A 27,962-nucleotide genomic window follows, 5' to 3' on the forward strand; every position below is an offset into this window, starting at 1 on the left:
GGGGCAATTTATTTTTTCCATTTTATTTTTAAATTTTTTGTCAAATGGTCACTCCCATCTTTGTGTGATACACAGAATATATCACCATTAAGACAAATAATATCAACATTTAAAACTTGGTTTCAGACTGTACCCTACCCTCTGCTCTAGCCATCACTGGCTTCACGCTATACATTACCCTCCCACACCATTGCCTGTCTAACCATCACTTGTGTCTGGCGTGGTGATAATCATTTTATCCACCTGTACGGAGAGCTGATGGCAGATGTAGGAATCCACAAACTTTTGACATGCATGCCGTGTGACTTTCGGACAGCCGTGAAACTTGACCGTCTCGAGTTGGGAGCATCCTTTCAGGAAGTGAAACACGTGATCCGTAATCTGCAGACATCCTGAGAGGTCAAGCTGTTTCAGCTTGTTCATCAAGGGACTGTCCCTCTTGGTCAGCGCCACCACGGTCGCATTGGTCAGCTGGACGCAGTAGCTCAAGTTCAGGCTCTCCACGTTGTGCATGTGCTGCAACAGGATCTCAATTGATTGGTCAGTAACCTCAGTTCCAGCCAATGACAGCGTGTGAACCTTGTGGAGGCGGCTGATGACCTTGAGAGCAGGCTTCCTGTCTGCTGGAGGAAGGACAAGGTCGCGGAAGGAGTCCTCGCTGAGTCCGACGGCCCAGTTGAGAGAGAGGGAGCGTAGGAGGGGGCATGAGGAAGAGCAGAGGCCGCCAATAGTTCCCCACGACAGATACGACAAGTCAAGATGGTGGAGTTGAGGCAGACGAACCACCAGCCAGGATAGCTGTTTTGGGGTCATGACACTCCGTGCCAGGATCAGAGATTCTGGCTGTCGACGAACAATCCCCACCAGGTGGCTCTGTCGGATTCGTGTCTGTCGCAGATCGATCTCCTTCCACAGACATCGGTTGATGCACCACCGATTCCACGTCTTACACACACACAAACACCGGGCTAAGTCGCCCAAATCCAGTTTCTTAAACACACTCATCCACATCTGGCGCTTAAGGACATGGACGTCTCCCGTGTCCAGCTCCACTGTATCGGCTGGCGGCGGGATTGGCGCAGGACGTACAACATATCTGTTAATCACTACCCGTAATTCCTTATCACACACAGGACCTGCTCCATCCCCACGTCTTGACCTTGACCCTGAAAACCCAGCCGGCTGATCAGGATTCTGACCTTCACCTCTGTCGGATGGGGGATTGGACCTTTCATTCGATCGGTCCCTGTTTGAACCCTTTCCCTTTGGTGATTTGTTCTGATGGCCACTTGACCCTTGACCTCCACCATGACAGCCTCGCTTGGCAGGTGATGTCTGCAGCTGACCCACACCTCTGTCCTGTCCACGACCAGCCGTCTTGAAGAAGCGAGGCCGTAGTTTGGTGCGGGAGGCTGCCATGATGCGAGCTCGCGTGCGGCCCTGTAACGACAAGGAACAGGCGTCGGTGTGGTGGACACAACATGAACATCAACACAGCACATTAACAGGACAGGGTCAAGGTCAAGTCTTCTGGCTGGTGCTGCTGAAAATCTTTACTTCAAACTTCCAAAAAGTCAGAATGTATTAATCATGTGTTCAAACAATATAGTGTGTTGTATTATTGAAAGTTCACATTAATATTGAGTCATTTTGTTAATTGATAGTCTTGAATTGCAAGTTAAGGGAAAAGACTTTCTGAAATTGAAATTTGAATTTTTTGTCTCGGAGTTGTAACTTTTTCTGTAATGGAAAAAAGGTGAAAATCTTCAAGTTTCAGGTGAGGCTTAAAAGAAAAACTGTTGTTGCTTTTCCACTAGTTCTAGTGATCTGAACTGGCAGTACTCTGACAGGGACTCTGGGAAATGAAAACAAAGCCTGGACGTCAATGTTAAGCTTTATTTCCTGGTGAATTAGAAACCTGTGAAGCAATAAAATAAATATCTACAGGATTCACTTTCATTGAACATTGTCAAATCAGAACGAACGACTTTGGGGCCGAAGATCAAACATGAAGTGTACAATCACTCATTAAGATACTTAAGGCTAAAAACAATATGGTGGCGATCAGGCACAAACTGCATTGGTTAAATCAGACGCTGCCCAGTATCATAGATCTGCCCCACGATAAACAATGGAACATGTGACAGATGATGTGGAACATGTGACAGATGATGCAGAACATGTTTCCCCCCCCCCCCGAGGGGCAACACCACCACAATTTTCTACTTTCTGCCTGTCAACAAATTGTTTTCTTCCTTTCTTCCATCAACGACATAACCCATCAAATGAATCTATGCATTTGCCTGTGTCAAATTTCAGTGTTATCTAGGGTTTAATACTGTTGATTTCTGGGATAATTGTTGCTATGGTAACCTACTATTTGCATCACTAACAGTGCTCACTAATAAAGTTAAAAAAATCCTTTCGATCATACACCATAAAAAAGACTCTTTCAACTAATTTGGAAAAAAAATGGAAACATTTCTTTCAATTGAAACTTAGTTTACAAATTGTTAATATAGTTAATGATTTTGATGGATTGTTAACTTGAAGCTGCAAATCATATGAAACTAAGTTTCATCGACATCTGCCCATTTACTGACTAACTGCTGCCCAGTGAGTTGGCTTTTCATATCACTTCTTGTTTAAAAAATCCCGAACACATAAGATTTTTTCTGATAAAAAATGTTTGACAACCTTTCATTTTTTAAATAGCAAACATTTCTATTTACAAAAAAACACATGATTAAAGAAAATATTTTAAACATTTCAAACAGTATTGATACAAAAGCCAATCACCAAATCAAGTACATCAATTCTGATAATAAAGTGAACTTGGCCCTGAAACAAATACTGTTAAAATTAAATAAAATATTAGAGAAATGTTCAAATTTGATAGTGAAATATTAAGAGACTGTACTTCTCCCGACCTTGTGTGTTCAGAAATCACTTTTTGAAATAATTTCTGTTAGACACTTCGTATATCAGAGGCCATGACAAAAGCTGTTAAGCCGTGTTAAAATCCCTCCAATTTTGACAATAAAATGACCTCTTCTACTGTAATAGACCAAGAGGTGACACTTCATACCAGTAATAGTAGTTTCCTATGTACCATCGTACCTGGCTCAAGACAGTGTATGTATTGCGAAACTGTACACCGACAAATTGTTTGTACAATTATTTCATTTACATATACCCACCCCCCCCCCCAACCCAACAAAGAGCCACAAGGCTGTTGAGGTGAAACAGAAGAAGATGCATATTAAATCAGGGACATGTGATATGATGACTTGCCTCCCCAACTGACCAACATTGAAGTTTGTTTTCATTTCTGAAAGAAGTCAAACTCCATCCAGTCATAGTTTGAATATGATGCCGGAATGTATTGTTCAATGGAACTGCTTTTGTCAAGAAAATTTCAAGTTTGAAAATGGGCCTCATCTCAGCCGAAGTCTTGATGAAGCAAATATATAAACATTGATAGCTACCAGTATGAAATAGGTGTAAGTATCGCAATACTGGTACACACAGGAGCCAGGTCCCATGATGCATCTGTAGTTAATTGCCCCCCAGGTAAAAAAATACAACAAACATTATCAAACACAGTGGAGGAATGCAGGTGATATCAGCGTTATCATCACACTCAGGTCCACGCTGTCAAACTGGTGGTCAATAGCATGAACACCACCTGACTCGGTGCAGATAAAGGGACAATGTCCGCCAGAGTGAGAGGGTGTATTTTGGTTACTACCCAACTCTGTCCACATGAAGCTGACATTGTGTTCATCCAATCCCCCAGAGTCCTTGTACACTAGCCAGGCTGATGATATGGGCTGGAACGATACACACCGTTGAGATATGGCTCATATCTCGTATCTCGTATCTAGTAGTCAGGATAAGTTGACTTGGATGCAAATGATAAAACTGAAAATAATGACACTGAAACTGGTTTGAAAACTCTTGCTCACACAAAAAGAAAAACGTCATTAAAACTTTTCTAGCATTTGATCATTGCAGCAATAGGGTGAAGAACCCCAACTCACTCACTCACTCACACATATAATTGTATCATCTTCCATTGAGGCCCAACTTCAAAATGCATCCTATACTGGCACAACATATTGGAATGTACCAAATCTTCGGTGGATCGTTACAGCCCTAGTGATGATGATGATGATGATGATGATGATGATGGTAATGATGATGATGATGATGGTGACATGACACTATATACAACACAAGATCAGCAACATCAAAATACGTCCTGTCTACACACTGACAGCAGCATGCGTCTCACAAAACTGTCGTGACATTTTCCGAACAACCACTTATTTCACATTCCAACTGTCAAAGACAGCCTTCTTTTCTTTATCCCAGAGTACCTGTTTTCTCAAACAAATGCCTTGTACTTATACTTGCTTAACCTGAAGTGTATGTCATCTTTAACATGCTTAACTTGAAGAACCAGATTATCTTAAATACAAAAACGGATTTAATCCAACCTCGTTCTACTGACTGACGTCTGTGTCTGCAGAATCACCTGCATGTTCAGGTATTTGTTTTCAGATTACAGATTCCACAGAAACCAAACTTTCCCAAATGTGTAATTAGACATAAAACAGACTTCAATTTTTATTATTTTGTATTTTATTTTACCTTTTTGGACAATATTCTTTAGAGATTATTTCCAAACTATATGTTTATTTGATTTGATTCTTATTAATATTTTGAAAATACAAAGCATGTATTTACAGGAAACAGGTATAATATATTACAGAGTAGAGTGGAACAAGTCAACACAGATTTCCATTTTCATTTCTTCGTATATTTTACCTTTCGGGACAAGAGATTGATTCTAAGAAATATGTTTATGGGATTTAATTTTTATTACAATTTTGAAACTACATTTCTCAATGTTGTTATATTGTAATATTTCTACCTCCTCTGATTCGTAAGGTGGTGACAAGCACAATACTGATAAATACTGGCAGCGACACTATGTACAGCGACACTATGTACAGCGCATGCTTGCAACAAGCTTCACAATCTCAGCCACACCCTTTCCCTTCCATGCCAACCTTCCATTCAACAAGCAATACATGCTACTTTTATATTTAAAAGATGTGTTTTTTTCTTCACCCTCGCTTTTCACTCATAAAATTTTATAAATGATATTCAGGCTTGTGGATCTACACAAAGTGTGTATACATGTCCTCTAATTTAAACAGAATACAGAAAATCGAAATATAAGTAAGGTTTTGTAAAATATATATTATTTTGCCTTGTATATTTCTAACTTTTTTCAGCCAGACAAATGTTTTTATTTCACAGAAGAGTCAACCCAAATGCTGTGATTAAAAGCATGCTATCTCTTCTCCATAGCGGTTTTATTTAAGCTAATATATGAAGACATTTATCACAAATAGCTTATCAAACAAATGGCCTTAAAATCAAAATAACTATTTTCTAAAAATCCTGAAATTGTAGGTCATCAAATTTCCATTCACAATTTATGGGGTCTATTTTGCCCATAAAACTCTCATAAAAAAGAATAGAATACTTGGTCTGGCCAAATTAGAGAACTATCCCCTGTGATCAGGGAGCATGTCCAGTCTTGTAGCATCTTTCAAACTATCTCCTCCTTCACCCCGTCTCCGCAACCTTCCTGAGGGCAACTTACATCAACACATCGACAAACTTTCATAAAATATCCATCTGGTGTATGTACAACACAGGTCACAATAAATCAACACAGTTATTTACACTCTGCAAATCTTTTGCAAATTTGATAAAAAAACACACATAAATTTGTCTTCACAAATGCTACCCCTGGTCAATCTGTTGGGGTCTACTTATACCTGTAACACAGGTCTACAACTAAGGTGTCACGATATTCCTGCCTCACGTATAGATACACCTCGCAATACACGACTCACGATATTGTAGCCACTGTCATACTACTTTGTGCCGTTTTGTGGACGGTCTAGCAAGACGTTGTTGCTAGGAACCAGCTTTTATAGTTTGGTGATAGACAGTATGGTAACACGAACTTGAATAGTGATCAGGTCTAGTTATTGCAAAACCTTTCCTCAAATATAACTGTTTGAAAATTAGAAATGTTACTGAAATACAGAACAAAACCATGAATGGTAGGCGGATAATGTATACTATCGTCCAGGGGTCGATTTAACTAGTGGCCGGTGAAAATTACAAAAGGATTTGTGAAACAAAGTATTTGGCCGTCTGGTCAAATTTCCCTATTCTCTGTGTATTTTTAATATTTGTAATTGGACAATGCTCATGAATTACGTAATTTCAATGAGAAAATATTTAGGGGGGATGAGTTCGTGTGAATGGTCAACTCAAAGAACATCTCAGTAGAATGACACAACCTACAACCATTTTGTACAACTATTTGCTCATAAATCGCCACGAAATGAAGCAAATGGAAGCCAAAATTTAATCTTATGAGACGCTCTAAAATTACCTCCCCCTGGGTAACTCAGCCATGGCCTCCCATACTTAGTTGAAGGCCAGTTAGTTTGGAGAAGGGCCAGTAACTTCTGAAAGGAGCAATCCCTGCCGGCTACAAACAACATTTGTTGTTAAATCTACCCCTGTCGTCAAGTGAAAATCATTGATGCATCAGTGAATCGTGACACCTATTTCTAACACACGGGGTTCAGACGCCCAGGTCGAGGTGCAGGGCGGATCTAGCATACTCGGAGTACTCTGTCCATACACAGACCTCTTGACACCTCATCAACCTAGGAGATAACTGTCTGTTATTCTGAGATAAACTGCGGTACAATTACTGGTAAAGTATGACTGCGATACAACTGTGGTAAGTAGTTTGGTGCTATTACTAACCTAATTTTCTTGCAAGTAAGTTAAGTCTGTAGTAGACGAATAGGCACAGATCAGGACAGCACATGCAGCTCACATAAACAATCATAACGTGACGCAGGAGTTACTGATTAATGTTATCAAGCCAAATACCAATGTTATCAAGCTATACACATTGTCAGTACAAGTCTGATACCAATGTTATCAAGCTATACACATTGTCAGTACAAGTCTGATACCAATGTTATCAAGCTATACACATTGTCAGTACAAGTCTGATACCAATGTAATCAAGCTATACACATTGTCAGTACAAGTCTGATACCAATGTTATCAAGCTATACACATTGTCAGTACAAGTCTGATACCAATGTTATCAAGCTATACACATTGTCAGTACAAGTCTGATACCAATGTTATCAGGCTATACAGATTGTCAGTACAAGTCTGATACCAATGTTATCAAGCTATACACATTGTCAGTACAAGTCTGATACCAATGTTATCAAGCTATACACATTGTCAGTACAAGTCTGATACCAATGTTATCAAGCTATACACATTGTCAGTACAAGTCTGATACCAATGTTATCAGGCTAAACACAGTGTCAGCACAAGTCTGATACCAATGTTATCAGGCTATACACATTGTCAGTACAAGTCTGATACCAATGTTATCAGGCTAAACACATTGTCAGTACAAGTCTGATACCAATGTTATCAGGCTAAACACATTGTCAGTACAAGTCTGATACCAATGTTATCAAGCTATACACATTGTCAGTACAAGTCTGATACCAATGTTATCAGGCTATACACATTGTCAGTACAAGTCTGATACCAATGTTATCAAGCTATACACATTGTCAGTACAAGTCTGATACCAATGTTATCAAGCTATACACATTGTCAGTACAAGTCTGATACCAATGTTATCAAGCTATACACACTGTCAGTACAAGTCTGATACCAATGTTATCAAGCTATACACATTGTCAGTACAAGTCTGATACCAATGTTATCAGGCTATACACATTGTCAGTACAAGTCTGATACCAATGTTATCAAGCTATACACATTGTCAGTACAAGTCTGATACCAATGTTATCAAGCTATACACATTGTCAGTACAAGTCTGATACCAATGTTATCAAGCTATATACACATTGTCAGTACAAGTCTGATACCAATGTTATCAAGCTATATACACATTGTCAGTACAAGTCTGATACCAATGTTATCAAGCTATATACACATTGTCAGTACAAGTCTGATACCAATGTTATCAGGCTATACACATTGTCAGTACAAGTCTGATACCAATGTTATCAAGCTATACACATTGTCAGTACAAGTCTGATACCAATGTTATCAAGCTGTACACATTGTCAGTACAAGTCTGATACCAATGTTATCAAGCTGTACACATTGTCAGTACAAGTCTGATACCAATGTTATCAAGCTATACAGATTGTCAGTACAAGTCTGATACCAATGTTATCAAGCTATACACATTGTCAGTACAAGTCTGATACCAATGTCATCAAGCTATACACATTGTCAGTACAAGTCTGATACCAATGTTATCAAGCTATACACATTGTCAGTACAAGTCTGATACCAATGTTATCAAGCTATACAGATTGTCAGTACAAGTCTGATACCAATGTTATCAAGCTAAACACATTGTCAGTACAAGTCTGATACCAATGTTATCAAGCTATATGCACATTGTCAGTACAAGTCTGATACCAATGTTATCAAGCTGTACACATTGTCAGTACAAGTCTGATACCAATGTTATCAAGCTATATACACATTGTCAGTACAAGTCTGATACCAATGTTATAAAGCTATACAGATTGTCAGTACAAGTCTGATACCAATGTTATCAAGCTATACACATTGTCAGTACAAGTCTGATACCAATGTTATCAAGCTATATACACATTGTCAGTACAAGTCTGATACCAATGTTATCAGGCTAAACACATTGTCAGTACAAGTCTGATACCAATGTTATCAGGCTAAACACATTGTCAGTACAAGTCTGATACCAATGTTATCAGGCTAAACACATTGTCAGTACAAGTCTGATACCAATGTTATCAAGCTATATACACATTGTCAGTACAAGTCTGATACCAATGTTATCAAGCTATACACATTGTCAGTACAAGTCTGATACCAATGTTATCAAGCTATACAGATTGTCAGTACAAGTCTGATACCAATGTTATCAAGCTATACAGATTGTCAGTACAAGTCTGATACCAATGTTATCAAGCTGTACACATTGTCAGTACAAGTCTGATACCAATGTTATCAAGCTGTACACATTGTCAGTACAAGTCTGATACCAATGTTATCAAGCTATACACATTGTCAGTACAAGTCTGATACCAATGTTATCAAGCTATACACATTGTCAGTACAAGTCTGATACCAATGTTATCAAGCTATACACATTGTCAGTACAAGTCTGATACCAATGTTATCAAGCTATAAACATTGTCAGTACAAGTCTGATACCAATGTTATCAAGCTATACACATTGTCAGTACAAGTCTGATACCAATGTTATCAAGCTATAAACATTGTCAGTACAAGTCTGATACCAATGTTATCAAGCTATACACATTGTCAGTACAAGTCTGATACCAATGTTATCAAGCTATACACATTGTCAGTACAAGTCTGATACCAATGTTATCAAGCTATACACATTGTCAGTACAAGTCTGATACCAATGTTATCAAGCTATACAGATTGTCAGTACAAGTCTGATACCAATGTTATCAAGCTATACACATTGTCAGTACAAGTCTGATACCAATGTTATCAAGCTATACACATTGTCAGTACAAGTCTGATACCAATGTTATCAAGCTATACACATTGTCAGTACAAGTCTGATACCAATGTTATCAAGCTATACACATTGTCAGTACAAGTCTGATACCAATGTTATCAAGCTATACACATTGTCAGTACAAGTCTGATACCAATGTTATAAAGCTATACACATTGTCAGTACAAGTCTGATACCAATGTTATCAAGCTATACACATTGTCAGTACAAGTCTGATACCAATGTTATCAAGCTATACACATTGTCAGTACAAGTCTGATACCAATGTTATCAAGCTATAAACATTGTCAGTACAAGTCTGATACCAATGTTATCAAGCTATACACATTGTCAGTACAAGTCTGATACCAATGTTATCAAGCTATACACATTGTCAGTACAAGTCTGATACCAATGTTATCAAGCTATACACATTGTCAGTACAAGTCTGATACCAATGTTATCAAGCTATACAGATTGTCAGTACAAGTCTGATACCAATGTTATCAAGCTATACACATTGTCAGTACAAGTCTGATACCAATGTTATCAAGCTATACACATTGTCAGTACAAGTCTGATACCAATGTTATCAAGCTATACACATTGTCAGTACAAGTCTGATACCAATGTTATCAAGCTATACACATTGTCAGTACAAGTCTGATACCAATGTTATCAAGCTATACACATTGTCAGTACAAGTCTGATACCAATGTTATCAAGCTATACACATTGTCAGTACAAGTCTGATACCAATGTTATCAAGCTATACACATTGTCAGTACAAGTCTGATACCAATGTTATCAAGCTGTACACATTGTCAGTACAAGTCTGATACCAATGTTATCAAGCTATACACATTGTCAGTACAAGTCTGATACCAATGTTATCAAGCTATACACATTGTCAGTACAAGTCTGATACCAATGTTATCAAGCTATATACACATTGTCAGTACAAGTCTGATACCAATGTTATCAAGCTATACACACTGTCAGTACAAGTCTGATACCAATGTTATCAAGCTATACACATTGTCAGTACAAGTCTGATACCAATGTTATCAAGCTATACACATTGTCAGTACAATGTCATCAGGCCACAAATACAAGCCCAAATATCAAAAGCACAAAAACGAACGTACAATCATGGTGGCTAAATATGCTGCATCTCACAACTGCACAAACCTCAAATTTTAGTAAACATTCAACTCTGCTGCCAAGGGAAGTTTGAAACGAAATAACTGTCTGAACTCGTCTGAACTTGAACGGTATCTGAACTCGAACGGTATCTGAACTCGAAAATTCTGACGTCCAACATGAATTAAAAACCTTAAACCTCAACATAGCAAAACGTGGAAGGCGAAATCGACATGGCAACCAACACGTCAGATAAGTTTTGTATGATGGATGGCGTGAAACATCTACGTAAGACATCTACATGAGACATCCACGTGAGACATCTGCATGACACATCTACGTGAGACATCTACATGAGACATCCACGTGAGACATCCACGTGAGACATCTGCGTGAGACATCCACGTGAGACATCCACGTGAGACATCTGCGTGAGACATCTACATGAGACATCCATGTGAGACATCCACGTGAGACATCTGCGTGAGACATCCACGTAAGACATCTGCGTGAGACATCTACGTGAGACATCTACATGAGACATCCACGTAAGACATCCGTGCCAGGGACAATGAGGATGATGGGTGGGAGGTGGTTTAATCGAGATAACGGCGAGGCAGGACTACCTCTCGGCGGGGACGCTTTCTACTAGGGGCATCGTCATCATCGTCATCATCGTCTTCGTCGCTGCTGTCTGTTAACGCCCGTTTGCTGCTGCGACTGATGAACTGAGGAGGAGACTTTGGGATGATGGTAGCTCGCACTTGAGGCAGAACTCTCTGAAAAAATAGGTCATGGGGAGTTTCTAAGCAGTTCAAATCAAATCAAAGATTTATTCATTGCACGACAGGCCTCATGACCAAATACACTTTCGTACAATTCTACATTTGGACACAATCACATAGTATTAATGTTACATGAGCTACAAAGATTTCACTTCATCAGTTGTAAAATTAAAACATGGGACATATACAAATTGACATGACGTTGTATGGTTTATCTTTTGATGTAAAAAGCTTCACAAATGTATTGAATTTGCAGTTTGATAATAAAGTTCTTAGATCTCTGTACTGTTTGTCTCCTTGTCAGCAATATTCCAGCTATATGATGGCGGTCGGTAAATAATCGAGTCTGGACCAGAAAATCCAGTGATTCACATCATGAGCATCAATCTACTCACTTAGGGTACAATGACACATCAACCAACTCAGCGAGCCTGACAACCCCTTCACGTTAGACGTCTCTTACAACAAGCATAGTCGCCTTTTACAGCAAGCACGGGTTGCTGAGGACCAATTCTAACCCGGACATTCAAAGGTCTCTCAACACTGCCTATCAGTGGTATTTATTCCCAGGGGATGGAAGAACATACAAAACTGGTGAGGAATTGACTATGCATGTCTCCTGCTTGGCTATTAAAGTACCGTATTTGCCTTAAAAAAGCACCCTGGTCACCTAGAAAATTGACAAAGGGTCACTTAAAACCATACACAGATTGAGTGGTGAACAAACCTAGCTCAAACATCCATGAAACTAACACCTTTTGGATAAGTTACCAGGCAACCATACCCCTTCAGCGCTTCTGTTTTCTGTAAAACAATGTGTAATATACAAAAGTATCTATGGACTGTAATGTCTGAGTAGGGGGCGCTTATAAAGATTATATACATGTTGGTCCAGAAGTAGAGCGAAGGCACTCATTGGAGCATTGTGCTTAATATGGCAAATACGGTATTTGTCTAACAACCCATACATCAACGGCATGCAGACCTCAAGTCTCAGATGTTTCCAGCATGCATCTTACCTTGACTGTGTCAGACGATTGCAGACGTCTCACATGCTTCAGTCTGTCTCTCTTCAGTGCCCTCTGTTGGCTAACTCGATGTTGGACAAGTTTCTCTCGTTTTATGAGTTTGGGTGGTGTGGGAATGGGTGTTGGGGAGGGCGTGGGTTTCGGGGGAGCTGGTGTTTCCTTGGACGTGACCCTCTTTCCCTCGACGGCCTTCACTGGCGCCATCTTTGTGTTGTTATTGTCCAAGGTCACCTCCAACTCGACCTCCTCCTCCTTTACGTCAAGGTCACCCACACTGCTGGCGGACGACCGTCTACTGTCAATTCCTTTAGGTCGGCCGATTGGTTTAGGTGTTTTAGGCTTAAATCAAAATACAACCCTTTACAACTCTAGCAGCTGAATACAACACTTACAAACTCAAAACAGCCATGTTTAAAAACAATTATACAATATTTTCAAGTTTCTTGGATAACACAATTACCATGAAACACACCCTCCATGTTCACTGACCATCATGAAGTTTCTCTCACAATTTACTGAATTTCCCCCATATTTTTTCACCCCATCAGAAATGTATCCCCTGTAACTACACTTGTTGAGAGTTACCTACCTTGAGCTGGGTCCATTTTCTTTTGTTATAACGCATGATCAGAATTACCTCCCTTGAGCTTCCCGTTTGCCCTCATTACAAGACTTGGGGAATGAGTGAGTGAGAATGGTTTTACGCCGCTTTTAGCAATATTCCAGCAATATCACGGCGGGGGACACCAGAAATGAGCTTCACACATTGTACCCATGTCGGGAATCGAACCCGGGTCTTCGGCTTGACGAGCTAACGCTTTAACCACTAGGCTACCCGCCCGCCCCTGACTTGGTGAGAATTACCTACCTTGAGCTGCCCCTGTTTTCCTTCGTTACAACACTTGGCGCACTCCCAGCTGTTGGGGAGGTCCTCATTGACAATGCCATCACTGTCGAGAGAGTCGTGCTTCTCCTTGAGACAGGCGGGATGGACGATCTCCCAGCAGAGGCTGCACTCCATGACCACTGTCTCCATCTCATCCGGGTTGTCCTCACTCGCCATCTTGCCGTCCTTCTCACAGATGCAGCAGGTGACAGTGTGCGGCAACACAGGCTGCCAACAGCAGAGATGTGAATATCAGTCCATATCAAGGGCCAACTTTCAGGAAGTTGAAAAAACAGATTGTGTTCGTAAAAGTGTAACCTTTACACAGGCTGTATTAACAGCTTTCATCTTATGATACACTAATACACAAAAACATGTTGGAAACAGAAGAACAGAGAGTGTCATCATTCTTAAATGCTCTGCCAAATGTAAAAGATATTGTTGGGACTGAACTTAGAGGGGACTGAACTTAGAGGGGACTGAACTCCAGGGGACTGAACTCTGGGGGACTGAACTTAGGGGGGACTGAATTTAGGGGGGACTGAACTCCGAGGGACTGAACTCTGGGGGACTGAATTTAGGGGACTGAATTTTGGGGGGACTGAATTTAGGGGGGAATGAATTTAGGGGGACTGAATTTAGGGGGGACTGAATTTAGGGGGGACTGAATTTAGGGGGGACTGAACTTTGGGGGACTGAAATTTGGGGGACTGAACTCTGGGGGACTGAACTCTGGGGGACTGAACTCTGGGGGACTGAACTCTGGGGGACTGAACTCAGAGGACTGAACTAGGGAGTGTGGGGGGGGGACTTACCGCCATACACTTCCTGCTGATACAGGACTGCTTCATCCTGCCAGGGCCACCGAACTTGCGCATGTCTTTACAGAAGTTGCATTCCCCGCAGTCGGACCTCGTACATGCCTCGCACTTCTTGCACCTTGTGCGTCGCCGCCGGTTTCCAGACGCCACTTTGTTCGCTGTGCTGCCTTTTGGTGTCTTCCCTCCTACGTACGTCGTCGTTGTCTTCAGCTTCTTCACTTTCTGGGGAGCAGGGAAACAAAGAAGGAGTGAAAGAATGAATGATTGTCACAACCAAAACATCAGTTCCATATAATAACAACAACAATAACCAACAACAACAATAACAAGCATGAAATACTCACATCCCCCGCCAATATGACATGTCGGGTGTGTGCAATGCATTAGCACCTGTGAACTACGTTCACTGGGCCTTTTTGTAAAGAAATATAGTACGGTTTTCAAGATCTGCTCCGGAAACAAGGACTACCTCCATTTTCAGTCTAAATCAAAGTCGTTGCAATGGAAACTCGAAAAATAACTTTTTTTAAAATCCCAAACTATCCAAAGGCACCAGTTCACCACTAGACCTATCTATGTGCAAAATATGGTGAAGAAAAATGGTACGGTTTTCGAGATCTGCTCCAGAAACGAGGACAACTGCCATTTTCAGTCTAAATCAAAGTCGTTGCAATGGAAACTCGAAAAATACTTTTTTTAAAATCCCAAACTATCAAAAGGCACCAGTTCACCACTAGACCTATCTATGTGCCAAGTATGACGAAGAAATATGGTACGGTTTTCAAGATCTGCTCTCGAAACGAGGACTACTGCCATTTTCAGTCTAAATCAAAGTTGTTGCAATGGAAACTCGAAAAATAACTTTTTTAAAAATCCCAAACTATCCAAAGGCACCAGTTCACCACTAAATCTATCTATGTGCCAAGTCTGGTGAAGAAATATGGTACGGTTTTCAAGATCTGCTTCGGAAACGAGGACTACCTCCATTTTCAGTCTAAATCAAAGTTGTTGCAATGGAAACTCGAAAAATAACTTTTTTTAAAATCCCAAACTATCAAAAGGCACCAGTTCACCACTAGATCTATCTATGTGCCAAGTTTGGTGAAGAAATATGGTACGGTTTTCAAGATCTGCTCCGGAAACGAGGACTACCGCCATTTTCAGTCTAAATCAAAGTCGTTACCACTGAATCCTACTGGGTACCCATTCACTGCTGGGTAAGCAGAGGCACGTGCCTAAAGAGACACCACATGTCCTACATGTGCTAGAGTGTGGGGCAGGAATGAAGACCTGGAAACTCTCCGGAGTTATGCCGCCAATGGCAGTCACCCCTCAAATTATTGTGACCTGTGTGCTGTGCACAGGACCATGTGCCACCACTAGTCTTGACTACAGGTGAGACAAATGCTTGGATAACCTCGGAGTAACAGTGTTAAATGTTGCTGATGTTGGCGGCAATTGGGCCAACAATGCCCTGGAGTTGGAGGATGGCAGGACAGAGAGTTGACATTGACAGACAGGGACTCAGTACCTTGGTGGTTTCCGGCACCCAGCACGTGGGCTCTCCACTTGCCGCCGCCTTCGTGTTGTCGTATTTGTGATCTGCCAGAAGTTGCTGCAATAGAAGTGGCACCGGAGGTGTTATAACATGCAGCACCACTGTACCAGACTGTTGGATATATATAACAATTATACCAGACACATTGTTCTCCTACAGCTTTATAGGAGAATAATCCACGTCATGTAATTATTTTGTGAATTTCTTTACATGTGTGAATCTACACACACACACAGGTACATGTAATAATGTAATATATGTAATGTAATCGGACTGTCTTTTTTCCTATTGATCAAAAACATAATGGCTACACTGTGAAGGAAGTCCATGGCAATTGTAGAACCAACAACAATAGATGTACGTTTTGGTCAGTGAGTGAGTTAAGTTTGAGAATTTAAGAAATATTATATACAAAACCTATTATATATTAAACATAGACGTGAAACCCACTATCATAGTTTAGAATTCTAGAACCCACAATCGTAGGCTTCTAGAACCCACAATCATAGGTTTCTAGAACCCTCAATCATAGGTTTCTAGAACCCACAATCATAGGTTTCTAGAACCCACAATCATAGGCTTCCAGAACCCACAATCATAGGCTTCCAGAACCCACAATCATAGGCTTCTAGAACCCACAATCATAGGTTTCTAGAACCCACAATCATAGGTTTCTAGAACCCACAATCATAGGCTTCTAGAACCCACAATCATAGGCTTCTAGAACCCACAATCATAGGTTTCTAGAACCCACAATCATAGGCTTCCAGAACCCACAATCATAGGCTTCTAGAACCCACAATCATAGGCTTCTAGAACCCACAATCATAGGTTTCTAGAACCCACAATCATAGGCTTCTAGAACCCACAATCATAGGTTTCTAGAACCCACAATCATAGGCTTCTAGAACCCACAATCATAGGTTTCTAGAACCCACAATCATAGGCTTCTAGAACCCACAATCATAGGTTTCTAGAACCCACAATCACAGATTTCTAGAACCCACAATCATAGGCTTCTAGAACCCACAATCATAGGTTTCTAGAACCCACAATCATAGGCTTCTAGAACCCACAATCATAGGTTTCTAGAACCCACAATCATAGGCTTCTAGAACCCACAATCATAGGTTTCTAGAACCCACAATCACAGATTTCTAGAACCCACAATCATAGGCTTCTAGAACCCACAATCATAGGTTTCTAGAACCCACAATCATAGGCTTCTAGAACCCACAATCATAGGCTTCTAGAACCCACAATCACAGATTTCTAGAACCCACAATCATAGGCTTCTAGAACCCACAATCATAGGCTTCTTGAACCCACAATCATAGGCTTCCAGAACCCACAATCACAGATTTCTAGAACCCACAATCATAGGTTTCCAGAACCCACAATCATAGGCTTCTAGAACCCACAATCATAGGCTTCCAGAACCCACAATCACAGATTTCTAGAACCCACAATCATAGGCTTCTAGAACCCACAATCATAGGCTTCTAGAACCCACAATCATAGGTTTCTAGAACCCACAATCACAGATTTCTAGAACCCACAATCATAGGCTTCTAGAACCCACAATCATAGGTTTCTAGAACCCACAATCATAGGCTTCTAGAACCCACAATCATAGGCTTCTAGAACCCACAATCACAGATTTCTAGAACCCACAATCATAGGCTTCTAGAACCCACAATCATAGGCTTCTAGAACCCACAATCATAGGCTTCCAGAACCCACAATCACAGATTTCTAGAACCCACAATCATAGGTTTCCAGAACCCACAATCATAGGCTTCTAGAACCCACAATCATAGGCTTCCAGAACCCACAATCACAGATTTCTAGAACCCACAATCATAGGCTTCTAGAACCCACAATCATAGGCTTCTAGAACCCACAATCATAGGCTTCTTGAACCCACAATCATAGATAGGCTTCTAGAACCCACAATCATAGGCTTCTAGAACCAACAATCATAGAAAGGCTTCTAGAACCCACAATCATAGGTTTCTAGCACCCACAATCATGTTTCTAGAAACCCACAATCAGAGGTTTCTAGAACCCACAATCATTGGTTTCTAGAACCCACAATCATAGGTTTCTAGAACCCACAATCATAGGCTTCAAGAACCCACAATCATAGGTTTCCAGAACCCACAATCATAGATTTCTAGAACCACAATCATAGGTTTCTAGAACCCACAATCAAAGGCTTTAGAACCCACAATCATAGGCTTCTAGAACCCACAATCATAGGTTTCCAGAACCCACAATCATAGGTTTCTAGCACCCACAATCATAGTTTTCTAGAACCCACAATCATAGGTTTCTAGAACCCTCAATCATAGGTTTCAAGAACCCACAATCATAGATTTCAAGCACCCACAATCATAGGCTTCTAGAACCCACAATCATAGGTTTCTAGAACCCTCAATCATAGGTTTCTAGAACCCACAATCATAGATTTCAAGCACCCACAATCATAGGCTTCTAGAACCCACAATCATAGGTTTCTAGAACCCTCAATCATAGGTTTCTAGAACCCACAATCATAGGTTTCTAGAACCCACAATCATAGGTTTCAAGCACCCACAATCATAGGCTTCTAGAACCAGCAATCATAGGCTTCTAGAACCCACAATCATAGGCTTCTAGAACCCACAATCATAGGCTTCTAGAACCAGCAATCATAGGCTTCTAGAACCCACAATCATACTCATAGGCTTCTAGAACCCATAATCACAGCTTTCTAGAACCCACAATCATAGGCTTCTAGAACCCACAATCATAGACTTCAAGAACCCACAATCATAGACTTCTAGAACCCACAATCATAGGCTTCAAGAACCCACAATCATAGATTTCAAGCACCCACAATCATAGGCTTCTAGAACCCACAATCATAGGCTTCAAGAACCAACAATCATACGCTTCTAGAACCCACAATCATAGGCTTCTTGAACCCACAATCATAGGCTTCTAGAACCCACAATCATAGGCTTCTTGAACCCACAATCATAGGCTTCTAGAACCCACAATCATAGGTTTCTAGAACCCACAATCATAGGTTTCTAGAACCCACAATCATAGCCTTCTAGTACATCAAAGGGACACAACTCTTCAAAGCAAACTGCGCCGCCTTCAACAACGAGGCAACTCGTTCCTGCCAAAAACAGCCCCAAGTTTCATATCTCACCCTAACATCCCTTATCACCGCGTCGGGATCCAGGAGATCTTTGGGAACCCCCCGTTTGTTAAGTGGTAAGTTCTCCACCTTCTCCACCAGCTTGGCAAGTCCGTCCAACTCATACTTGGTCAAATGTATCCACCGCCTCCCACCATCACTACTTCTCTTGTCCATGTCACCATTTTCAGCAAAACCATTTTCAGAATGCACCGAGTCCGTTGATAATTTCCGAACTGATCTTGAATTCCTCAACGATTCGTCATCACTTTGTGATTTCTTGATCCCAGAATCATCAATTCTAGTAAGCGGGATGGTGATGCTCTTTGACAGCTTCTGTTCTTCATCCTTCTCCAGCTTGATCTTTGAAAAGTCCACCGGTGAATGTTCCTCTGGGTTCCGGGATGGCGGTCGGGAGTCGGGGTTCCGGGAAGGTGGCCGGGAATCATCGCTGGTGAAGAAGGATCCCGGAGACTCTGGCTGCTCATCGAGGTCGATCTTCTCGGGTTTTTTCAGGTACGATTTCTTGCCCACACATTCCACGTAGCGAGTCAACACGTACCACATGATCTCGTTGTAAAATGGATATCGGAATTTCTGTGGAACCTGATAGGGGAAAACATATCATGATTAAAGCATCATTAACGGGGTTGGTGATAATCTTGACATATATTTCTACGGGGTTCACGTGCTGACATATTTACAGGAAAATAGGTAGGTGGGGGTGGGGGGTGGGTGGGTGAGGGGGTGGTGGTGAGGGTGGGAAGCAATTAAAATTTTGTTTTTGATTTGTGCCACTACAGGTGAGCTGGTATAAAACAAGAGTCATCAGAAAGATGACATATCCCCCCGGCAGCTGTCTGTAAAGTAACCACTAGTAAATGTGCAATTCTCTATGTAATGAGTCAACAGTTGAATGTTCTTTAAGAAGCATACATTGTTTACCCACTGAATGGTTTTCGAATTCTGGCCCGGAAACGAACCCGTTCCCCAATGGAGTCTAGGTCCAACTTCTTTCCATAAAAATTGTAAAAAATAAAGATTCGTAATTTTTTTTTATCAAAATGCACCACTGCAGTATGTTTCTGATAGATTTGCCAAGTTTCGATCAAATACACTGAATGGTTTTGGAATTCTACCCCGGAAACAAACCCCATCCCTAATTGAGTCTATGTCCAACTTCATTCCATAAAAATTTAAAAAAAAAAAAATTAGAAAAATCCCAAAATATCAATTGGCACCACTTCAGTATGTGCCTGATAGATTTGCCAAGTTTCGATCAAAAACACTGAATGGTTTTGGAATTCTGCCCCGGAAACGAACCCCATCCCCAATTGAGTCTATGTCCAACTTCATTCCATAAAACTTTATATGCCGGGGGGGGTAAAAAAGGTATAATGTGAGACGAGATTCTGCATGCTCCATACACCAAGGAGGCAGTCTCACCTAGCTTTAATCTTTAAACTTAATGACTAAAAAAAATGGCATTGACATAATCCATGTACATGTTTCTATCAAATCAGCTTAATTATTCAAACACCAATACTCATCTATAAAATTGATAAAATTTGTGATTTACAAAGGGAGGCAACTCACGTGTGTTTTATCCTCGACGTCGGCCACTCGCAGCTGCTGTAGGATGTTGAAGCTGTGGAGGAAGTTACCTCCAAACACCAGAGAGTCCCGTGGAGTGTACACAGCATGGATCCAGCCTGCAGTTGTCATGACAACAGGTATCAACATATGTTGGATATTTTAGGAAAAGCAGGTAAGTTGTTTGTTTGTTGTTTAACACCACACTCAGCAATATTCCAGCTACAGGACAGGAAACTATGTCAAGTACATGAAGTGACCCGGTCAGTAACAGTGTTATACCATGTTTTTTTGTTTTGTTTGTTTTTTGGTTAACGCTGCACTCAGCAATATTCCAGCTATATGACGGCAGTCTGTAAATAATTAAGTCTGTGCCAGACAATCCAGTGATTAACATCATTAGCATCAATCCATAAATACTAGTCGTGAAAATATCAACTGGTTATGCTAACGGCATAACAACCCCCATTTTCAGGTCAAAGTCAAAGTTGTTGCAGTTGAAATTAAAGATAAACCACTAGACCTATCTATATATGTGCCAAGTTTGGTGAAGAAGTATTGTGCAGTTTTCACGATCTGCTCTGGAAACGAGACAATCATCATTTTCAGTCTGAGTCATAAGTTATTGCCATGGAAACTCGAAAAATAGATTTTTTAAAAATCCCAAATTATCAAAAAGCACCAGTTCACCACTTGACCTATAATGTGCCAAGTTTGGATAAAAATACAGTACAGGATTCCTGATGTTCACAAAATGTGTCTGACAGTGGCCGTGACGTCTCATAGACTAGGGTAAGAGTAGCTTCCCTTTGACAAAGGGCAGTTACTCTAGCAGACAGACCGATGGATTGCCGTGAAAGGCAATTAAAAACAATAAATATTGTTGTTTTGCGTATATGTTGCTTCGCCACTAGATAAGAAACAGATTTCAGTTGGAACTATATTGGCTACTGTCACTGTCCGACTGACACATCACTTACCCTATTACGTAATAAATATTAATGCGCGCATTCCAGGAAAACTCGCAAAGTTTCGGTAATGTTTGTGAGAGAGAGAAAGCGATTTTGAAGCACAGAATTAAAGAATGACATTATATGATAAAGAGGTTATCAAGCTTGTGTGTTTGGGGATGGTAAATATCCTGTATTAGTAATAAACACTATGTATTTAGCTCGCCAAACACACTCGCGTGGGTACAGGCTACATATTCTGCCTCCAGATGAACAACTTGGCTTTTATGCCACTTTTAGAATATTCCGCTATAAAGTACACCACAAACAGGCTTCACACATTGTACCCATTTTGGGAATCAAACCTGGTCCTATGGGGTGATGAGCAAACCCTTCAACCACCAGGCTACCCCACCGCACCTCACAGGGAGACAAGATTCCAACACACACCATGACCCCAACATATTCTCTGACCTGAAGGAATGATGAATGTATCGCCGGCCTGGAGATGGATCTTCTGACATTCCGACACCTGGTCCGGGAGAAATATGTCCCCTTGTTTGGCGGACAGCACCCAGTTTTCGTACAGCTCCACGTTAGCCTCTGTCGGGGGGATGAGCCAGAATATCTTCTCTCCATGGAGGATGTGGTACCACACCGAGGTGCCGCCGAAGTCGATGTGGAAGTCCGTGTAGCACCCCGCCACACTCATCAAGCAGTACCTGTGGGAGGTGACAAGAGTGAGTGAGTGAGTGAGTGAGTGAGTGAGTGAGTGAGTGAGTGAGTGGGTGAGTTGGTGAGAGTGAGCGGGCAAGAGAGAGAGAGATAGAGAGCGAATTGGGTTTATTGCTGATTTGAACAATATTTCAGTTATATGATGGCGTTGATTCGGGATGCAAGTTGTGACGTTTACCAAATAGGGTGAAACACTTGAGCATGGGTATGGTGCTGACAAACCTTGAAACATAATCAAAGTGAACCAAAACCTACGACTCAAACCTACGATCATAGCAGCGTGCAACTTTTCATATTTTTTAATTCATCCTCTTACTTGGAGAGACCCACAGAATAGAAAATGAAAAGAAGACACTATAAGTTGTAGCAGGATCACTCACGGGAACATGGGGTTGTATGCGCTATGCGTCTTGCCTCCGGATCGAGGTATAAAACCTAACACAGGAAGCATATAACCCCCGTGTGCCCCTCATGATCCTGCTGCAATGAATTTATCTCACCTACATGTTTAAATGTGACATTGTAAAAGAATTAACAAAAATTCAAAATTGATAGAAAACAACTTGTGCTATGTCACGTGACTTCCAGTGACTCAGAAAAAGTGTGTAGCGTTTTGCTTTTGCTTTGAAGTGGGGTATAAGGGATTCATTCTGCCTCTCAGGTCTATGTGCAGCCTGTATTGCTCATGGCGGGGTATAAGGGATTCATTCTGCCTCTCAGATCTATGTCCAGCCTGTATTGCTCATAGCGGGGTATAAGAGATTTATTCCCTCACTGAGAAATTAAGTACCCTCCAAGGTGGGTTACACAGTATTTTATCAAGATCACATGGACCAACAGATCTCATGATTCTGACATGGAGGTGAGATAAAGCATTTTTATTTGTTTTGTCATCATCAACCCCAATAATGGTTTTAACCCTTTGAATACAGAATGCATGGACCTTATCATTGCTTATGGAGACTGAGTATGCTGTGATGGGTCTTACTTCTGAACTTTAGGGTACTTCATCTTCTCTATGATGTTGGTAGATTCTGTCTGGCAGTCCTTGAGATGTCTCGGCCACACTCGGTCCACCCAGTCGACCTGCCTCACCTGTAGCGACACACACCACACGTAGTAACACAAATACTCCACACATGTAGCGACACACAACACACGTAGTGACACAAATACTCCACACATGTAGTAACACATATACTCCACACATGTAGTAACACAAATACTCCACACATGTAGCGACACATACCACACGTAGTAACACAAATACTCTACACATGTAGCGACACAGACCACACATGTAGCGACACAGACCACACATTTAGTAACACATATACTCCACACATGTAGTCACACATGTAGTAACATATACTCCACACAAGTAGTAACACAAATACTCCACACATGTAGTAACACATATACTCCACACATGTAGTAACACATGTTCTCCACACATTTAGTAACGCATATACTCCACACATGTAGTAACGCATATACTCCACACATGTAGTAACACCTATACTCCACACATGTAGTAACACAAATACTCCACACATGTAGTAACACATATACTCCACACATGTAGTAACAGAAGTACTCCACACATGTAGTAACACAAATACTCCACACATGTAGTAACACAAATACTCCACACATGTAGTAACATATATACTCCACACATGTAGTAACGCATATACTCCACACATGTAGTAACAACTATACTCCACACATGTAGTAACACATATACTCAACACATGTAGTAACACCTATACTCCACACATGTAGTAACACAGATACTCCACACATGTAGTAACACAAATACTCCACACATGTAGTAACACAAATACTCCACACATGTAGTAACACATATACTCCACACATGTAGTAACACCTATACTCCTAACATGTAGTAACGCATATACTCCACACATGTAGTAACACCTATACTCCTAACATGTAGTAACACAAATACTCCACACATGTAGTAACACAAATACTCCACACACGTAGTAACACAAATACTCCACACATGTAGTAACACAGATACTCCACACATGTAGTAACACCTACACTCCACACATGTAGGAACACAAATACTCCACACATGTAGTAACACATATACTCCACACATGTAGTAACACATATACTCCACATATGTAGTAACACAAATACTCCACATATGTAGTAACATATATACTCCACACATGTAGTAACACTATACTCAACACATGTAGCAACACAAATACTCCACACATGTAGTGACACACACCACACGTAGTAACACAAATACTCTACACATGTAGCGACACACACCACACGTAGTAACACAAATACTCCACACATGTAGTAACACATATACTCCACACATGTAGTAACACATATACTCCACATATGTAGTAACACAAATACTCCACACATGTAGTAACACCTATACTCCACACATGTAGTAACACTATACTCAACACATGTAGCAACACAAATACTCCACACATGTAGCGACACACACCACACGTAGTAACACAAATACTCTACACATGTAGCGACACACACCACACGTAGTAACACATATACTCCTCACATGTAGTAACACAAGTACTCCACACATGTAGTAACACAAGTACTCCACACATGTAGTAACACAAATACTCCACACATGTAGTAACACAAATACTCCACACATGTAGTAACACAAATACTCCACACATGTAGTAACATATATACTCCACACATGTAGTAACAACTATACTCCACACATGTAGTAACACAAATACTCCACACATGTAGCGACACACACCACACGTAGTAACACAAATACTCCACACATGTAGTAACATATATACTCCACACATGTAGTAACACCTATACTCAACACATGTAGCAACACAAATACTCCACACATGTAGCGACACACACCACACGTAGTAACACAAATACTCCACACATGTAGCGACACACACCACACGTAGTAACACAAATACTCCACACATGTAGTAACACATATACTCCACACATGTAGTAACACAAGTACTCCACACATGTAGTAACACAAATACTCCACACATGTAGTAACACAAATACTCCACACATGTAGTAACACAAATACTCCACACATGTAGTAACATATATACTCCACACATGTAGTAACAACTATACTCCACACATGTAGTAACACAAATACTCCACACATGTAGTAACACAAATACTCCACACATGTAGTAACACAAATACTCCACACATGTAGTAACATATATACTCCACACATGTAGTAACAACTATACTCCACACATGTAGTAACACAAATACTCCACACATGTAGCGACACACACCACACGTAGTAACACAAATACTCCACACATGTAGTAACATATATACTCCACACATGTAGTAACACCTATACTCAACACATGTAGCAACACAAATACTCCACACATGTAGCGACACACACCACACGTAGTAACACAAATACTCCACACATGTAGCGACACACACCACACGTAGTAACACAAATACTCCACACATGTAGTAACACATATACTCCACACATGTAGTAACACAAGTACTCCACACATGTAGTAACACAAATACTCCACACATGTAGTAACACAAATACTCCACACATGTAGTAACACAAATACTCCACACATGTAGTAACATATATACTCCACACATGTAGTAACAACTATACTCCACACATGTAGTAACACAAATACTCCACACATGTAGTAACACAAGTACTCCACACCTGTAGTAACACAAATACTCCACACATGTAGTAACACAAGTACTCCACACATGTAGTAACATATATACTCCACACATGTAGTAACACAAGTACTCCACACATGTAGTAACACAAATACTCCACACATGTAGTAACACAAGTACTCCACACGTGTAGTAACACAAATACTCCACACATGTAGTAACACAAGTACTCCACACATGTAGTAACACCTATACTCCACACATGTAGTAACACCTATACTCCACACATGTAGTAACACAGATACTCCACACATGTAGTAACATATACTCCACATATGAGCTTTGTTACCATGGCTACATACCAGCGTGGGGGACTCGACATAGTTCTCCAGCCGCGTATGGCTGAACTCCAGACTGATGACGTTGAGGAGGCGGTCTCGGCTGGTGTTCTCGTAGTACCGCACCCAGTCTTTCATCGTCATCTCAAGACCTTTCTGGGTGTTGACATCCATCACGTCGAGCATACGCCGACTTCCTGCACAAACAACATTCTTCTTCAAGGGACATAATCATTTCTATCAGGGTGTGGGCCACTAAACAGAGACAACTATTTGTACTGGTGGGTGGGTGGGTGGGCCAGTTTCATTACACAAAGACAACTCTTTATTTCAGTGGGTGGGCCAGTTTCATTACACAAAGACAACTCTTTATTTCAGTGGGTGGGCCAGTTTCATTACACAAAGATAACTCTTTATTTCAGTGGGTGGGCCAGTTTCATTACACAAAGACAACTATTTGTTTCAGTGGGTGGGTCAGTTTCCTTAAACAAAGACAACTATTTGTTTCAGTGGATGGGTCAGTTTCCTTAAACAAAGACAACTATTTGTTTCAGTGGATGGGCCAGTTTCCTTAAACAAAGACAACTATTTGTGTCAGTGGGTGGACCAGTTTCCTTAAACAAAGACAACTATTTGTTTCAGTGGATGAGCCAGTTTCCTTAAACAAAGACAACTATTTGTTTCAGATGGTGGGCCAGTTTCATTAAACAAAGACAACTATTTGTTTCAGATGGAGGGCCAGTTTCATTAAACAAAGACAACTACTTGTTTCAGATGGTGGGCATGGCAAAGGGCTTTACAACTTTAGTCCAAGTATGGTAATGAAGAAAACCAAGGATAAAGATATGTCTCATGATCCTGACACATCAAAGGGACACAACCCTGCAGGCAACTGGGCACTTCATAGCCTCCTGCAATATTACATCTGTGGACAGGGAACTTGAACCACTTCTTCATGAGACTCACCGACACACTGTTTAACATCACTGACTTTGAAGTTTTCACTCGGGACCCTGAAAATAATCAGGAGTGAAATTTTGTATCACTGTCTTTATATCACATACATGTGCGCACTCGCACGCACGCACACACGCACACTCACACACACACACACGCACGCATGCACACACACTTATATTCTTACATCAAGACTTTAATCAACAACATAACATGCAGTTTTAATACATAAAATTTGACTCCAAAGAAATTAAATGAACATCACTCACCTCATCCCCAGCCCGGTCTTGTCCTTGAAGAGTATTGGCTGCATCAAGCCATTCTCCTGGACAAACTTCAGGGTGAAGTCTGCAACATGGAGTGAGTGAAGGTTGCCTTGTGTCATAGTGGTACATGAGTGAGTGAGTGAGGTTTTACGCCGCTTTTAGCAATATTCCAGCAATATCACGTCGGGGGACACCACAAATGGGCTTCACGCACTGTACCCGTGTCGGGAATCGAACCCGGGTCTTCGTCGTGATGAGTCAACTCTTTAACCACGAGGCAACACGACTGCCCCCGGCGGTACATGATATA

The 27,962-nt window shown here is 40.9% G+C and overlaps 1 protein-coding gene across 3 annotated transcripts in view; it reads right to left on the bottom strand.

The window, feature by feature from the left end:
- Positions 1–188: 188 nt before the first annotated feature.
- LOC139472256 (lysine-specific demethylase 2A-like) overlaps positions 189–27,962 on the bottom strand; it is a 52,426-nt gene continuing 24,652 nt past the window's right edge. For all 3 annotated transcript variants that reach the window (XM_071254651.1, XM_071254650.1, XM_071254652.1), the window contains 13 exons: positions 27,656–27,734; positions 27,396–27,442; positions 26,454–26,626; positions 23,375–23,481; positions 22,126–22,373; positions 20,705–20,820; positions 19,121–19,714; positions 15,892–15,975; positions 14,355–14,582; positions 13,522–13,767; positions 12,645–12,992; positions 11,467–11,619; positions 189–1,440 (listed from right to left, as the gene is read on the bottom strand). In XM_071254651.1, coding sequence (XP_071110752.1) covers positions 199–1,440; positions 11,467–11,619; positions 12,645–12,992; positions 13,522–13,767; positions 14,355–14,582; positions 15,892–15,975; positions 19,121–19,714; positions 20,705–20,820; positions 22,126–22,373; positions 23,375–23,481; positions 26,454–26,626; positions 27,396–27,442; positions 27,656–27,734 — 3,665 coding nt within the window. In that variant the 3' untranslated portion in view covers positions 189–198. The remainder of the gene's footprint in view (positions 1,441–11,466; positions 11,620–12,644; positions 12,993–13,521; positions 13,768–14,354; positions 14,583–15,891; positions 15,976–19,120; positions 19,715–20,704; positions 20,821–22,125; positions 22,374–23,374; positions 23,482–26,453; positions 26,627–27,395; positions 27,443–27,655; positions 27,735–27,962) is intronic.

This window comes from Haliotis cracherodii, unplaced genomic scaffold (assembly GCF_022045235.1).
Source record: "Haliotis cracherodii isolate W230 unplaced genomic scaffold, xgHalCrac1.p SCAF_24, whole genome shotgun sequence".
NCBI classification, from domain to species: Eukaryota; Metazoa; Mollusca; class Gastropoda; order Lepetellida; family Haliotidae; genus Haliotis; species Haliotis cracherodii.